A 16,359-nucleotide genomic window follows, 5' to 3' on the forward strand; every position below is an offset into this window, starting at 1 on the left:
TCTCCCATGTTGATCACAGCTGTAGAAAGTTTTTTTTTTTTTTTTTTAAATTCCTTAAAAAAAAAAAAAGGAAACAGAGAAGCAAAAGTGTTATCACTTGTCATTTACTATTACTGCCCTGGCAAGCTGAGGGTTTCTGACCTGCCTAAATTGACAGCCTAGCTATCTGAATCCATCATGGCTTTTGTTTCTCTTTGCTGTGAAATTCCAACTTCCTTATATCCAAACTCTTACCCATCTCTGCTTTAGCTGTGACAGACCATCTTGGCCAGTTCTGAGAAGGCAGGAGTGCTGTTTTCCAGCTGTTCTGGAGCAAGGTGTTATCACAAATGACAGAAACAGATGTGCTGGGTTCTTGGTTTCTGTGTAATTTGTAATTTGGTGCATTTAGTTGTGCTGAAATTCCCTGCAGTTCATCTGTTGAGCTATGAAATGTGTGCCAGGTCCTCAACTGCCATCACATTTGCTTCTAGCATGTGCTATATGAGGGCTGTGACTTTCAGTAGGAGAGGAAATACTTAGCATTACTGTTGCTAAATCTGATAAAACCTGTCAGAGCTTTAAAAAGTAAACTGATTGCTCACTTCACCCTCTGTTCTCTTTTGGCTTTTTGATTTTTTTTTTTTTTATTTCTTCCTCTCGTAAAGTTATTCTTTGCTATTATTCTATAATCCTGTGTTTGGAACATCTTCTGTTTTGCTCATTTTCCTTGATTTCCTTTGTTCCTTTGACCTTTCACCCCCTACTTGCTATCCCCATGTCTCTACAAGCTTGCAAAACACATTCAAGCATGTTTCCTAGAATAAGCTCATAACCTTGTTTAACTCTAGCATTCCCTTGTTACACTGTTTTTAGTAAAGTACTTTGCAAGTATGCAGTAGTCACTGTTTCAATGAAAAGTTACATGAGGGATTGCTTGTCTGAGGCTTGCAGGACAGAAACTTGAGGTTCTCTAAGGAGAGTGGTGGCTTCTTGCTCCTACTAGCACAATCTCCTGTAAAATACCAGGCAGATGTATTGTTTCTGTAGAAAATATCAGGATATAATTTCTGTTTTCTGTCTGGGACAGTGGATTCCAAGCTTTTTTTTTTTTTGCTCAAGCAGCCCCAGTGTGTGTGTATATTTATGAATTATATATATGTTTTGCTGTACTAATGTATTATAAAACACACAAAAATAGAAACTAAAAGAGGTGAGATGAAAATGAAATAGCGTTTTTATGATTTTACTCATTAATGATGCAAAAAATAGTTCCTGCACCCTGAGGAACCATCTTGCACACCACTTTGGAGAACACTGATCTAGGTGACTCATTACTCAATTCAGAGGAAGTCAAATTATGTATTTGCTGTGGAAAAGTAAGCCCTCGGACATATGTCCTTCAGTTTTTTTCCTCCCTTAGAAGCATGCCCAGTGACCTTGCTATACAAGAGTTGACTGGAGTACTGTGGGTGGTGAAATGAAGATACAGCGTTCCCTTTGCCTGTTCTGGAAGATACCATTTTATTTTTTCACACTCCGAAAATATATCCTAAGCAAATGTTTAATTCAGACTACCTGACAAAATTTTCTTTTTACCACTGTTTTAGAACAACCAAGATATTCATTGTGTTAAAGGAATAAAGGAGCCTAAATGTAAGAGAAATTTGACCTACGTGCTTTCAACTGTACAAATCAAATCTTGCATAAAGGAATTGTGTAAGGCCTTCTGCATATTAATTTACGTGGTTTAAAAGTTTCTGATTGAAAAGTCCATATCAACATTGTTGTTGTTCTGTTTTTTATTTTCTGGACTATGGGCATAATGTGGGAGCACATGCTCAGTATAGCATGTGAATGCCTTTAACTGATGGAGGTAGGCACAAGCAGGGTGCTTTTTCTGTAAAGTCATCCAGAGTACAGAGTTTGTTCTCCACTCCGGACTTGTTGATTCAAATCATATTGCTAATACTAACTTCTGGGCCTCTTCCTTGGTTAAGACAGGACAGGATGCAGACCAGCACAGCTTGATGACCGAGGTATGGTTTAGTCCTTTTCTCTAAGCAAACAGCAGATTGTTTTTGTTTGCTGATGGGTGATATTTCCAGACTTCAATGTGTCTGGATCCTGAAAAAATCTATTTTTTGGTACTCTTGTAAATTCAGATAAAAATGCTAGTTAACTTTTAGAAATTTAGGTAGGAAGGCAAGTGCTGGGATGATGAAATGAATGGCATGGTACAGTGCTTTGCTATCTGCGTTTCATGTCTTTGAGTGTAAATTCAGTGTTGTAACTTGAGCTGACTTTCTACTGGCTGTCATAAAATGACAGATCTCTGATTTTTAAAATGTCACGACCATAAATCATTAGTTTGCTAAGATTGCACTAGCAAGCTATTAAAGAACATGGCAGTATTTACTGTAGATAAATGCAAATTTAAAAAGGTTCTCTGTATCATGGTTTAAATGATTTATTTACTTTCAATCCATACATGAATCTGATGTGATGTAAAATTTAGGATATTTCATTTCCTGTATGGAGCTATGAATTTGCATATTATTAAACCATCTCTTGGAGTCATATCGTTCTTGTGTATCTTAAATGATATCACAGGTTGAGATTCACTGGGGAAAAAAGTTAATTAAAACAGAAGCAGAATGTAATACTATTAATACAGAAATTGGAAAGATGTGAATTTCAGGTGGATTTAGGTGTAGTCTATATCTATGCTAATATATTTTGAGATCTGTAATACAAACCAAACTAAGGAAGCTGATGGGTTTTGTAAATGTTTTAGCCACTGTTTAGAGAGTACTGCAAGTCAGCTTTGTCTTAAAATTGATCTGCAAGATATCAGCTGGGTAACTTCTTGTTTCTTCAGGAATTCAGGTTAAAGCTTATGGTAGCATAGCCTCCTCAGGTGTGAAGGGTTGCTTCCCTCCAGGTTCTGGCTTGAACAAAAGCCCATCGAGCATTAGTTTTGTACCCTCTCCTGTTTTTTTCTCTGAAGTGATAAAGGTAAGTTGTAGCTGCACCTGTCAAATGGCCCCCAGATGTGCTGGGTGAGCCTGCCGTGCTAGAGTGTGGATTCCTGGGTCCCCACGATGAGTGTTTTGTTGTTGGCAATCCTTTTTGTATCATCTGCCCTACTTCTAGGTGGGTCCATACAGTCTGGAAGGAGATTAAAACTTTTCGTACTGGACTTGTCTCTGACTTGCTTTTTGGAATCGATTGTTGAATTTCCAGAAGAGAGAGCAGCATGATGTTATGAGTTGCTGTAACTTTTTAAAAAATCGAGCATGGTATTTGTTTTTAATTTGACTTCTGGATTGTTTGTACTGAGAAGAGGTTTTTGAATGAATATCAAAATGATAAAATAAATACAGATTTCTTGAGGGAACTTGTTTTTGTAGGTTAAAACGTAACTGCTAATCGCTTCACTTATAAAAGGATCAATCAGTCCATGGTTTAAGAGAGAGATTGAATTTCATTCTTTGCTGTGTATTTTAAAATAGATTTAAGTATCAAAACCTAAAATTTGAATTCAATTTGCGTTTGAAAACATTGTATAGAACTAATTCATCCTTGCTCTGTTCTGCTTGCCTTGGGACTTCAGCTGCACACTAGGAACTGATATTAGAGGACTACTTTGGCATAAAAATGCTTGCGAGCAGAATGAAAACACATGATTATTAGCTATAGTAAACAGAGCATAACTGTTGTCAGCGCTGTTACCTTTTAGAACTTTCCTCCCTCCTTTGGCAAGGAGAGCCCCATAGGTATGCATCACCACCAGAAAGATGCTTCAGATATGTTCCATCTATGGGGACAAGAAATGTACTTTTTTTTCCATTTATTTCAGCTGAGAGAGTGATTTTAATGTAGTGTAAATTTTCTGCTAGTTTGAAATCTTACCCAGTCTTATTTCCTGGCAATACATATATATATTTTCTTTATGGCAGAGTGTGAGGTATAGGCTGCTGATATAAAGCTGTGATGGAGAGGAAGAGAATTATACTGTGCAGAGATGCTCTTAAAAAAAAAAAAAAAAAAAAAGGCTAGTGCTGGCTTAACGGTTTCCAGTCCAACATTAGGTGGCAGTAGTAGGCTCTTAACACCTTCTGTGTACTTAGTAAATTTACTTTTAGAGCACTTTCCAAAGGAGGGAGAATCTTGAAATTCTGTTTAATACAGAACATTTGTTATAAATCACCATGAAGGGAAGCAATGGGGATGATTTTTCCTGAATGATGCAGGTTTGTTCATAGTTAATAGCAGTATTGAATGGAATCCATATAAAACATCCGGGTTTGGGTGGGTACAATATTGTTGTGCAATGCTCAACAATACAACAAAACTCATGTACCTGTTTTGAAATGAACCTTTCTTATTTGCCAAGTAAATGAAGGCCCAGATTTTTCTTAGGAACTTGGCAACAGTGAGAGAAGGCATATAATTAACAAGAAAACTTAAAAATGTCACACACACACACACACCCCCACACACCCCAGCCCATCCTTTCCCCTTTAGAAAGTAGGGGAGATAGCTACTACCTGTATTTCATTTTTTGGAGTATGACTTGGATAGTGTTGGATCGGAGGCTGAAGTAAACTTGCCTTCTGAGGAAGTGTCACCGGTCACTTGCAGATTCCTGGTCTCATGTTACTTTAAACTTTGAGCTACTGCTACAGGTAGCAAATGGCTTTAAATCTTCTGCATCTTACCTAGAAGGTTATGACCACGCCTTTCATGTGTGCATTTTCCCCACTGTTCTTTGTGATCACATCCAGGCTTTCTCATTTCCTTCCTTGCCTCTCTGTAACCTCTCTGGGTGTGAGCCCTCTTTGACATGATCTCTCTGACTTGACATTCATGCTAATGTCACGGATACGAATATCCAAACTGTCAACAGACTTTGAGAACAAATCTTCTCTTAGTATCTTACTCATGCTTTAGTTTGCTCTCACCTCCAAGTGTTGCAATAAAAAAGATCACATGAAAAAATCTGAGGTGAGGGACAGAGAACGGATTGCTAGTGATGATAATATGTGAGAGTTATTTCCCCAGCTGCTTCTTCTGGTCTGTGGAGGCATTTCCAAATCAGAACAGTCTTTTTATCACACCCAGGATGTGTACCAATAGTGTTGACTCTGTGTTCTTTGTGTGTACCCAAGGGATTGGACTGGCTTGGGATCACTCATGATGCTGTAAGATCCTCACCCTAAAGAAACTGTAGTTCTTTTATGTCCCAAATCTTTGACACGTCTTTCTGACGATAGATAGATTTGTTCTGAGTTTCTGAACGTGTGCAGAGGGGTGGAGACCAGCTCGTGGGTTACTGCTTTGGTGGGAGATGAGAGTAAATGTAGGCAAATAATATTCCATTGCTAGTTGCTATTAATTGTAAGCATAATGGATAAAATGAATCCATCTTCTTTGTGTTTGTATTCTCCAGGAGCTGCATTCAGGTTTCATCATTGAGAGTTGACAAATGTGGTTGGTGGTTTGTTTGTTTGTTAACTGTGAGTCAGCTGACTAAAATGGCAGTAAGAACAGGACTGTTTTGGGTAACATAGCTATTTTGTAAATAGAAGGAAAATGTAAGGTGAATATCAAATGTTTAACTGTTCACATAGCCGCTGGTTTAGCTTCATCACATTTTTCTCAATGTTTAGCTTTTGTAAGGACCTTACTTGAATAGATTTCAGTCATTAGCTTTGTGCATCCAGCTTTGTGGCCAAGCATACATTTTAAAATTTCCTTTGAGATAGAATTGGTTTGCTATTTGATTGACTTTTTTTTTTTTTTTCCATGGGATAGGTGTTGTCCATTGGATAGGCATTGTCTCTATCTGTTGTCTTGATATACTAAAGAAGCAATTTTGTATGAAATGAATCTTGAGAGGAAAAAAAGTGAGGTCACAGTTTGCATGGTGAATAGTTCTTTCTTCCATGACTTCAGGGAGCAAAGAAACTTGTCTCTCTGTGTAGGTTATTTCGTAACCAGGTGAAGGAGGAAGTTCTATAGAAGTGTAAAGCCTTTTTTTGAAGGTGTGAGGTAAACTCTGGAAATCCAAGTCTGTAGTTCTCCCAAGTACAAATAATTTGGATTTTCACAAAGAAATGCTGATTGTGGTCTTAGACGTGTGTTTTTTTTTCCTTTTTCTTTTCCTGTTACAGTGCATTGAAATACTTTCTTACAAGCTTTTGAAATATTTAGTATTTAAAAATGACTTGACATTGGATTCATAATCTAGATCATGATTGTTGAGGAAAGTGGAGTTTGTATTTATTATGAGTAATTTTCTGCATACTCTAGTTTGAAATTTGCTCACCCATAGGGTGCACCAGCTCTCTTAAATGTAAGATCGCTTCTCCTGTTTTAGGTTAGATGAAAGGTTCATGGCAAAGAGAGGTCTGATATGTTCATTTTTTTTTTTTTCTACTTAGAAGTGATGCAGTTTTTTTTTTTTAATATACTTAGAATTAATGTCATTATGTTGACTTCTCATTTGTTTGGTTCTTAAAGTTAAGGGGAAAAAACCATTCTTGGGGCATGTCGCTGACAATGGCTGTATCCTCCCTGCTTTCAGCCAGCTAAATGTAGAAACATTGTACTAAAAATATATATTTACTAAACCAGTAGCTCAAGATTTTCAAGGTAAATATAAATGGCAAAATGTAAAATTTGTGAAGATGTATTTGAATACTTTGAATGTTGCACTTTAAAACCATTGCTATAAGCGTATACTTAATTCTGCATGCCAAAGGGAGAAAACGTTATGCCACCCGGTAGGTTGCTATAAAGATTGTTTATGCAGCTCAGCATAAGACTTAAAATACGTTGAATTGGAGAATTTTGAAAAATGTACTGTGCGACATTAGAGACCAAATCATGCTAAAGTGCAAGGAAAGACTATACATCAGTTCAAAGGCTACATTATTCAAAAAAATACAACCATAAAAAAGGTAATAAGATTACATTCTCACACTTCATGGCTAGTAAGGTGCATTAAGCTGCTCAGATATTCATAACTTACCGTGACATTTGGGAAGATTACATTTTGCTGTGCACAGCCATTACTGCAGCTCAGATAATAACTAGCCAATGCATGGACCTGGATTATGATCCCTGTCATTGGAAACAAATTTGTGTTTTGAAGGTTGATCAGTTTCAAATCACCATTAGAAAGGGTTAATATGACATACTGTGGTGTGTGTGTGCTTATGTGTATCTAATGGGTATGCATACATATAGTACATCAACCGCACGGTGCCTTCAGTATATTGCTTTCTCCGTCATTTTTTTTCTCCTCCTTTTCCCTTAAAGGAAATGTTAAAATAGTAATTATTTCTACCATAGCAAATTATCGCTAGAACAGACTTACTGAAATGCTTATTTTTGCAGATTAGATTGGAAACCTAATTTGACAGCTTCCTGGATGGGTGGTTACCGATAATAGTGTATCTAGCCAAAAATGAAAGATAGGTGGTGTAGACTATAGGGTGAAGGTAAGGTCACCTCTAGTAGTCGTGTAGGGTTTGGGTGCGATAATTGATGGTTGGCTGGTTAGTTAAAACCAAGTGCATAAAGAGTTGAATTTGTTGTTCAGAATTAGCAGGTGTTTTGTGGCTAGGATTTAACTTTGAGCTGTTCTGTTTGCACACACAATACAGTGTTTGCTTTGTTTCTCCACTTGATGGTGAGAGAGACTGGCTTCCTGAGGAATACCTCAGTTTTGTAGAGGGTGATACATTTATTGTAAAACAAAGCATAGCTTGTATTTCTATGTTTTCCAACATTTTGTTCAGCTTTTAAAGGGGTGTTTACCTTTTTCTTGGTATCTGCTTTGTAATACTTCTGCATTAATCCAGCGGTTACCTGAATTAATCCATGCTCAGCATTTTCACTTACCCTTGAATTCTACCTTACAGTGCTTTCTTGAGGTAGGCCTCTGCTCCATCTTAAGGAAGGGGAAAACTGAGGCTTGGGGACAATGACGTGATAGATTTGTTTGAGTGAGCTGACAGGGTGAGTTGATATAGAGAAGATGGGAATGTAATTTAAGTCTCCCCGTTTGGTGTCTGCCATTTCCCTAGATATTAAGGAAACATCTGATAGTAAATTGCATAATTACTTTTTGTGACCAAGAGAGGAGAAAATGGAAAAGTGTAAATTACTATTTAGAAATTGTTACCGTGAGACATTGTCTATTGTCATAAAACCAGGAACTTTTTCTGCTCCTTGTGGTGCTTGGCAGTACTGATTTATGCCCAGAAGACCAAAGATTGCTTCTTCAAAGTGACAAGATTTAGACACATGAGGAAAATGTATGGTAATTTCAGTAGTTAATGAAGAGCATATATTCTGTTTTGTTGAGTAAGTTTATCTTCATATCCTGCCTAGCTGAGAGAAGGTGTAGGAGCTAATGCAGAAGCAACTTAGCGTATGTATTTTTGGGGCAGTTTTGACATGGTATGATTTTGGTGAGTGATGTTATTGAAGCTGTTAATGGACAAAGCTTGTGGAAGGAACACTGTATATGGTAGAAATAACGTTGTTTATTTGGCAGACTTGCAGAACCAAGAAGGGGCTGAGGTACTTTTGATTGTGAGTTCTGAATTTGAGTCAACCCTATCTGAATTTCTATTTGTACACTGTTATGTCATAGGCAAGTATGGCACATTTTTAAGTTTAATATAGTTCTCATGTCCTAGAAGAGTTTTAGAAATGTGGGGACTGGGGTAGAGGATATTTTTATTTTATTGAGTACAAAACCTAGAATGAAGTAGGTTATTCATTTTCCCCCTCCCTGTCCTACGCCTTTTCCTGGCACATGCGATCTGTTACTAGGTGTATGTTCAAACAAAGCCTGCATCTAGGAGACCTGAAATAGTACTGGATTTAAGCACCTGAGCATAGTCCAAGGCTTCAAGCAGTGCTGCAGTTTCACTTTCATCCAAGTAGAGCAAGCCTTTACTTCCCTTTCATACCTGTGATTGCTAATGACATCGGCAGTTAATACTTTACCAGCCTTATTCAGTATCTCAAGAATGACTCTTAAACATTTGTGAGTGGCAATATTTCACCTTTGGGCTAGAATTGCCTTACTTGAGGAGCGTTAAGCACATACACAGGGAAGCTTTTAGGGTCACTCTAGGCCATTTAAGGTATCTTAGCTGACCTTGCTCTCTCACCTGTCTTGGAACCTTCCACTGATCTTTTCACTTTTCCTCTGTGTGGGGTAGCTCAGGACATCCATATCTTAAACTACCCAAAAGTTCTTTTGCAGCAATTGTCTGGTAGTAGCTGACACCTCTGGATCACCTTTGTTAGATCTTGAAGCAGAAGTTGAAACAGGAAGAATAAGACTTGATAGATTGTCCAATCTTATTTTAAGTTTTTTAGGTTATTTGTTTGATAGTTTTCTCCTTGCAGAATGAATAACTGCAATAAGATAATTGAATAATTAAATGTAGAATGGTATTTTGATATGACTTTTTAAATGTTTTTTTTTTTTGTCTGAAAGCTTGTTGGGGGCGATTTTGACTTGGAAATGAACTTTATTATCCAAGAAAAAGATGGCATTACCTGCATGGTAGAATTGTTGGATAAATGCGACATCACCTGCCAGGCCGAGGTGTGGAGCATGTTTACAGCAATCCTGAAGAAAAGTATACGCAATCTACAAGCATGCACGGAAGTGGGGCTGGTTGAACAAGTGCTCAAGAGGATTGATAGAGCTGACAACATGATTGCAGGTACAGCTTCACCTAGTATATGAGTCAAATTGTATTCCTTTTACGTAAAATCTCATGGGAACACTTCATTAATAATGAAGTGATAGAAATTTGACACTGCATTTTATTAAGTATTATTATATTGTTCTCCTTTCAGATCTCTTAGTGGATATGCTGGGTGTGTTGGCTAGTTATAACTTGACGGTTCGAGAGCTCAAGTTATTCTTCAGCAAACTTCAAGGAGAAAAAGGGAGATGGGTAAAAGAAAACACAAACCTGAAACCATTTTTGTAGTGTTGTTGGTGTTGTTTTTTTTTTTGTAATGTTTCCAACTTAAAAGACTGTTTGATAACCTTAAAATAAGTATTTTTAAAATATACCAGGAAATAAAGGATGCCTGCTGCTGTTTTATCAATGGAATCTTTTTTAGTTGAAAGCAATTAAAATATGTAGAGTAGAACAGTGATGAAATGAAGTTGGGATATTTTGGATGTATTGACTGGATTGGTCTTTTCGTACACCTGGGAATAATATAGCAATACTAAGCATGTGTTTTTTATGCACATGTTTTTAATTTTATAGCTCCAGTTATGTGAAATTGAAGGAAAAAACATTTTTTACATATAAAAGAAAAAAATAAATTACATTCATATGCACATTAATGTGTTCTTATTTTCACGTTGTTTATCTTTACCTGAAGACTGAAAGTTTTATCTAGTCAGCAAAGTGAGAATTTATATCAAAAATTGAAATGAAGGAAATGAGTGCTAGCTGAAAAGTCATATTGTGTGTTTTCTTCTTATTCTGTGTGAACTAGAAAGGAAGAAGAGGGTCCCCTCTTACTTTTGAGAGCCTTCTTCCCTAAAGATTCTTTTCTTGTGGAGACCACCAGATATGTTTTTTTAACCCCCAAATTGTTGTTTTGCTGGAATTTAACAGTGGTTTACCTGCTTGGACTTTTAATTCCACTTCTGTTATCTCTAAATACCTTGCCTAGTGTAGGCAAAAGGCAGCTCAGTAATTTTGTTGCCTTCAAATAATTAAAATATATTCAATTTTAAAGCCTGGATGCACAAATAACAACAGATTTTAAAAGGAGCTCTTGAAATAACTAGTTCAGATAAAATACTCTATATAGGGTTTAAATTTAATAATTGAACGTACGGATTATATTTAACCATAGCAGAATTAAAATCGTCTTTGTAACGTTAAATTTTTCATTTCCTGGCTCTCTGCTATTTGCATTTAATTTCCCTTTCTTTATTAAAGGCTAAATATAGAGGAAGAGAAAAACTCCATAGTTGCATTGCTATGGAGTTGCACAACTCCATAAATCTTAAAATCAGCAGTGCTGTAAAGACACAAAGTATTTTGGCTACAACACAAATTACCTAGTTGAATTCTCTGGTGCTGAAGACATCTAAACAGAATTCAGTGTTTCCTGCTCAATTTTTTAATTCAGATTTATGAAGCAGTTTATCTGACTATAATTTTGGTACATTTGAGGTACTTGTAATGGATCATGCAGTGCTTAACAAGAAGGGAAAAAGGGCACTGAGAAAAAGATCAGGAAAGTAAAATTGTAGTTTGGAAATATATCTACCGGAAAGCTACAGAGCAGTAAAAGAAAACACAAGTTTTCTGTCACTATGACTGCTATTTGGTGGATTTCTGTTTTTGTTAGGTCATATTTGGAGTTTATAGTTGCTGATTATTATGAGAACATTAATGCAGAATTAGCGTTTTGGTGGGGAAGCATTAAGTATTCACACTAACTGAGCATTCAGTTTAGGTGCTTGATACTTAAACCTTTCTCCATGGACTTATATGAGGGGATATATCTAAGTACAGTCTCTTTAATCTAGTAAATGACTGTAAACCTGATGAAAATAAACCTGCATGCTGATTTCTCCCTTCTCTCTCTTGCAAGGTTTTCCACATCTCACTTGTGCTGGCACAGGTTTCCTACATCCATAATCCAAGACTGCTCTAACTGAGAATTGCTTTGCATTTGTTTTTCCCAAACTAGTTTTCATCTGGATCAGTTAATTTAGTTTAGCTCACTGCAAATCCATCCAAATGGTAATGCTGACGGGCATCAGCAGGCAGAGGTAGTACCCAGCATGCAGGGTCATGTTAGTCTATGCTGGATGACAGTGGCTATGGCCTTTAAGTCCTTAATTTAGATATGCAATTAATTACATTTCAGTGCACCTACTGTGTACAGTGTGAAGGAATCCATGACTCTTAATGTTGCTTATTGAAAATGCTATATGCTGTAGCAGAGTATTATTTAACCATGAGCAAAGCTTTAAAATTATTTTTTTGTTTGTGTGTAGTCTTATTGGTGTGTTTCATTTATTTACAAATGTAATAATTCTTTTTGTCAGCCACCACACGCTGGGAAGTTGTTGTCTGTGTTAAAACACATGCCTCAGAAATACGGACCTGATGCCTTCTTCAACTTTCCAGGAAAAAGTGCTGCAGTATGTAGATATATTAAGTCATTTGTTCATTTGTTGTTCTGTTACTACCATTGGCTGTTTATACTCCTGCCCTTCTTTTGGCTCATCCCTCATTGTCATAGAGGTAGACTCAACAGAACTTTTTTTTCTCTTCCTGACACCTATTTTATACTGAACTAAATGATGTTGATATCAAAAGTGCATTAGCACTATGGAAGGACAAATAGTATTGCATAAAGAATGGATATAGTTGAGTTTTTTCACCTGCCTTGAGTTGTTCAGTTACATCTTGTTGCAGGGACAATCTGGGCAATCTGCTTGCTTCTGTGTTTCTGTGGTAATGGTGCTTGTATTAGAATCCAGTATGTGTGGGGAATGCCTTACATCTAGAAACCTTTGCTAGTCAAACCACAGAAAGTATGGCCATACTTGTGCCATTTGTTATATTTCTAGCAATCAGATAATGTGACTTATGTGCTGTGCCTAATAATTCTCTGAGAAGATGTGGATCTTAGATATGTATAGGTTGAATACTACTGAAAGATGGTTAGATTTAGCAGTGGTTAGCTTTTTAGATAATTGTTCAGATGATTTCATATTGAATTTTTGTACTGTTTACGTGAAAAAGAATTTGAAACTAACACGCTAGTTATAAAATGCTGTACAGCCTGACCACTCTGAGAAGTGTCAGTGCTTTTGCTCCTAAAATTTCAGGATGAAATGGTACGTTCACAACTTCACGGTTAATTCAGAAACCAATTTATCAGATGACTCTATGCAATGTTCGTCACACAACCTGTTACCTTTGTGTCTTGGTGGCTAGAGAGTAAACTTTACCAACTTGATGACATGATGTCCTTCTTCGGAATGAAAACTTGAAATTGAAAAATGTGGACTACTAGAAGAGTGCTGCTGCACTTACTATGTTTCACATATAGTGGAACTTGGCAATAGACACAAGTCTGTTTGTTTTGGCTGTTAATGTACTATTCTTGCATTTAATTTCTGATAAATTTATTGAATGCCTGAACTATATTGGGGTGCTTCAATAATTCCGATGTCAATATTGTCATTTATTTTTAAATCGAGGTCTTAGATATTAAGTATTTAATAAAATACTCCAAAATCCATTGTGATTTAAACCAAATGATAGTACTACCAGTTCCCAAAAGTTGGCTTCAAAGACATGCAATTTGATTAATTAGCTGGTATATAGTGAAGGATTTATAGCGTTTTATTTGGTCAAGGATAGCTGAATGGAGCATGGGAGTTTGACACTCATGTTCTTTGTTTTTTTGTTCATTGGCATTGATACTCTGGACAGCATCTTTGATCAGTGTGTTGCAAAAAAATTGATGGTAATGTTGAAGAAAAAATACACAACAAAACCCAACTGTCTGAAATAAAGGGCCCAGCTGCACAGTTTGTAACTTAGGAGCTTTTAAGCTACTGTTTATACAGTGTTTGATATCGGGATTTTGGCTAGGGATTGTATCACCAAGGAAATTGAAGGAAATTTTTAAGACTGTCACGTTCTAACTGGACGACTATCTGGATGTGAATTTCAAGAAAGAAAATAATCTGTTGATATTTAAATAAATTATTATATAAATTCATAAATGCTTCTCTTTTTTTTTTGTGGCCCACTTACTTTCGTGATCAATTATTTTCCTGACTGCCAACACTATGTGAAAATAAGTTGATAAATTCGTTTATTATGATAGGCTACCACAAAAATAAATCTTGAATTTACATTTTGAGGAGTTTTTATGTTGTAATGATTCCACTGAAGCATTTAAATTTTGAAGCATGGGTTACTATTGATAGTCTTATTTGAGATACAAAGACCAGTATTTAAATATTTAGATTTATCAAATATTTAACAATGAAGTACAAAAAATGGTGTACAAAAAAGTATGGAAGTTAAGCCAGATTTTTTTTGGTTAGAGGAACAATACACAGTGGTCATGCACACATCTGTTAATGTATGTCTTAAACTGAATATTCTTTGTATCACAATGTTTATTGTTTTACATGAACAACTTTGCTTTTTTTTTAGGCTATTGCCTTACCTCCTATAGCCAAGTGGCCCTACCAGAATGGATTTACTTTTCACACTTGGTTAAGAATGGATCCTGTAAATAATATCAATGTGGACAAGGATAAGCCTTACTTATATTGGTGAGTATTAACATAAGAACCATATTTCTGATATCCGATTATTACTGTTGGTTTAATGGTTTCTGCTTCCATCTATGTACAATGCTGACGTTGTTCTAATTTGATAGTTTTCGAACGAACAAAGGACTTGGCTATTCTGCTCACTTTGTTGGAGGCTGCTTGATTGTAACATCCATAAAATCAAAGGGAAAAGGTTTTCAGCATTGTGTAAAATTTGACTTCAAGCCACAAAAGGTGAGTAAAAAATAGTAAAATCTTTTGAAATGGGTTTCATGAATTACAAAAATGTGCATGTGTTTACACGTGTGTAACTAGGAGTTAACTAGGTACATGTGTAACTAGGTGTTATATTTGTAGAATGTTCTCTAAAAATGTATCCTACAGGGACTGGTGTTGTTAGGTTCACCCTAATAAGAAAGATATTTCTGCTGGAAGCAGAAGAATATTTCTGCAGAAGAAGAATATTCCAGCAGAAGAATATTTCTACTGGAATGAGCAAAATGAATTTTTGTTCTGAATTCATATGTCTTTTAAATTTTACTTACTATATGCATAAGAAAAAGCTAGACAGTGCAGTTTAGCAGAGGTTTTATACATTTTTGAAGCTTGTGTGATTTCTCTGAGAAGTCTAGTTCTTTTTTTTTTTTTTTTTTTTTTCTTCCTGTGTTTATACTGTGTTTCCTCCTGTCTCCAGACTTTCTCTTCTTTTCCACAAGTGTTTTGTCTTTCGGTCATTGCTTGATACTCAGCGTGGACAAATGCGGTGTTATTTTAGAAAGAGTGTTTACTAGCCCATATGTATTTTTCTTTATCAAACCAGGGCAATTACTAGGAGTTTGCTCTTTTTACAGGGTAGAAAACAACAGATTCATTGAATTAATCTTTTATACGTCATGTTAATTGAATTGTCCAGAACATATCCCCTTACATTTGGAACTCTATAAATCTTTTTAAATGTAAGAATTAAAACACGAGTTGATTCTATTGTTAATATTCAAGACCTGCTTGTCTATTAAGTAGTATTATGCTCTGTTGAAAGTGTTTTCCTTTTCAGTTAGAAATTCTGCTAATGTTTCTGGAGCAACTGCTGTAAACGTTTTGTGGGACAGCAGGCCTCCTCAGGAATTTCTTATCAGTAATCCCTTGCTGTAAATATGGATTCTGTTTGTGACAATTTGACATGTACAGCCTTTGAAAGTCTTTAAAGTCTGGAACCATCCTTGCTCTTTGGAATGACAACGTTTACAGTAGTCCATCATTCTAAGTGTAACCCAGCTTAGAACTTTTTTACTTAGTGGTTTCAGTATAAATATGTTTCTACGTTGTCATGATTTTTTTTTTGAGTTTTATGCCATAAATATCTTTTAAGCTTTTAAGCTTTTTTTTTTTTTCTACTTTTTGTGGAAAAATAGATTATCCTTTGATAGAGCTGTGCAGGAAAACTCACCAACGATGTTGTCTTTTTTACTTAACATAAAACTTTCAATCTTAATTCAAAGAAACTTGAATTTGTTGTAGCATGCCCTACTTTAATGACTGAGCTACATTAAGTGTCTATAGAATTTTATAAATTGTTTTCTTATTGTTTAGTGGTATATGGTTACTATTGTGCACATCTATAACCGCTGGAAGAATAGTGAACTTCGATGTTATGTGAATGGGGAGCTGGCATCTTACGGAGAAATAACATGGTTTGTCAACACCAGTGATGTAAGTAATCTCTGTATACCAGCATCTGTAGTTGATCATTTTGATGGATCAAATAGTTGTCCTTTACCATTATATTACCTTTTTGAAAATAAACTTCCCCTATTTTATGCATTTAAAAAAATGTTAAAATAAAATCAGTAAGCAGGCTCTTTGGTAAGCAAATAGATTCTGCTTATACATCTAAAAACTTAATATTTGTTTCTGCTAAGACCTGAAGATTTTTTTAAAATATAAAAATGATAACCTATATGATTAGCATAATTTACTTGTGTGGTTTAATTTAA

The 16,359-nt window shown here is 35.8% G+C and overlaps 1 protein-coding gene across 3 annotated transcripts in view; it reads left to right on the forward strand.

Moving 5' to 3' along the window:
• The window catches only part of LRBA (LPS responsive beige-like anchor protein), a 395,253-nt gene that overhangs the window by 28,226 nt on the left and 350,668 nt on the right, over positions 1-16,359 (forward strand). For all 3 annotated transcript variants that reach the window (XM_035325418.1, XM_035325421.1, XM_035325419.1), the window contains exons 2-7: positions 9,509-9,740; positions 9,877-9,977; positions 12,110-12,205; positions 14,244-14,365; positions 14,473-14,599; positions 15,956-16,075. In XM_035325418.1, the coding sequence (XP_035181309.1) occupies positions 9,509-9,740; positions 9,877-9,977; positions 12,110-12,205; positions 14,244-14,365; positions 14,473-14,599; positions 15,956-16,075 (798 nt within the window). The remainder of the gene's footprint in view (positions 1-9,508; positions 9,741-9,876; positions 9,978-12,109; positions 12,206-14,243; positions 14,366-14,472; positions 14,600-15,955; positions 16,076-16,359) is intronic.

The sequence above is a fragment of the Oxyura jamaicensis genome, chromosome 4 (assembly GCF_011077185.1).
Source record: "Oxyura jamaicensis isolate SHBP4307 breed ruddy duck chromosome 4, BPBGC_Ojam_1.0, whole genome shotgun sequence".
In the NCBI taxonomy this organism is placed as follows: Eukaryota; Metazoa; Chordata; class Aves; order Anseriformes; family Anatidae; genus Oxyura; species Oxyura jamaicensis.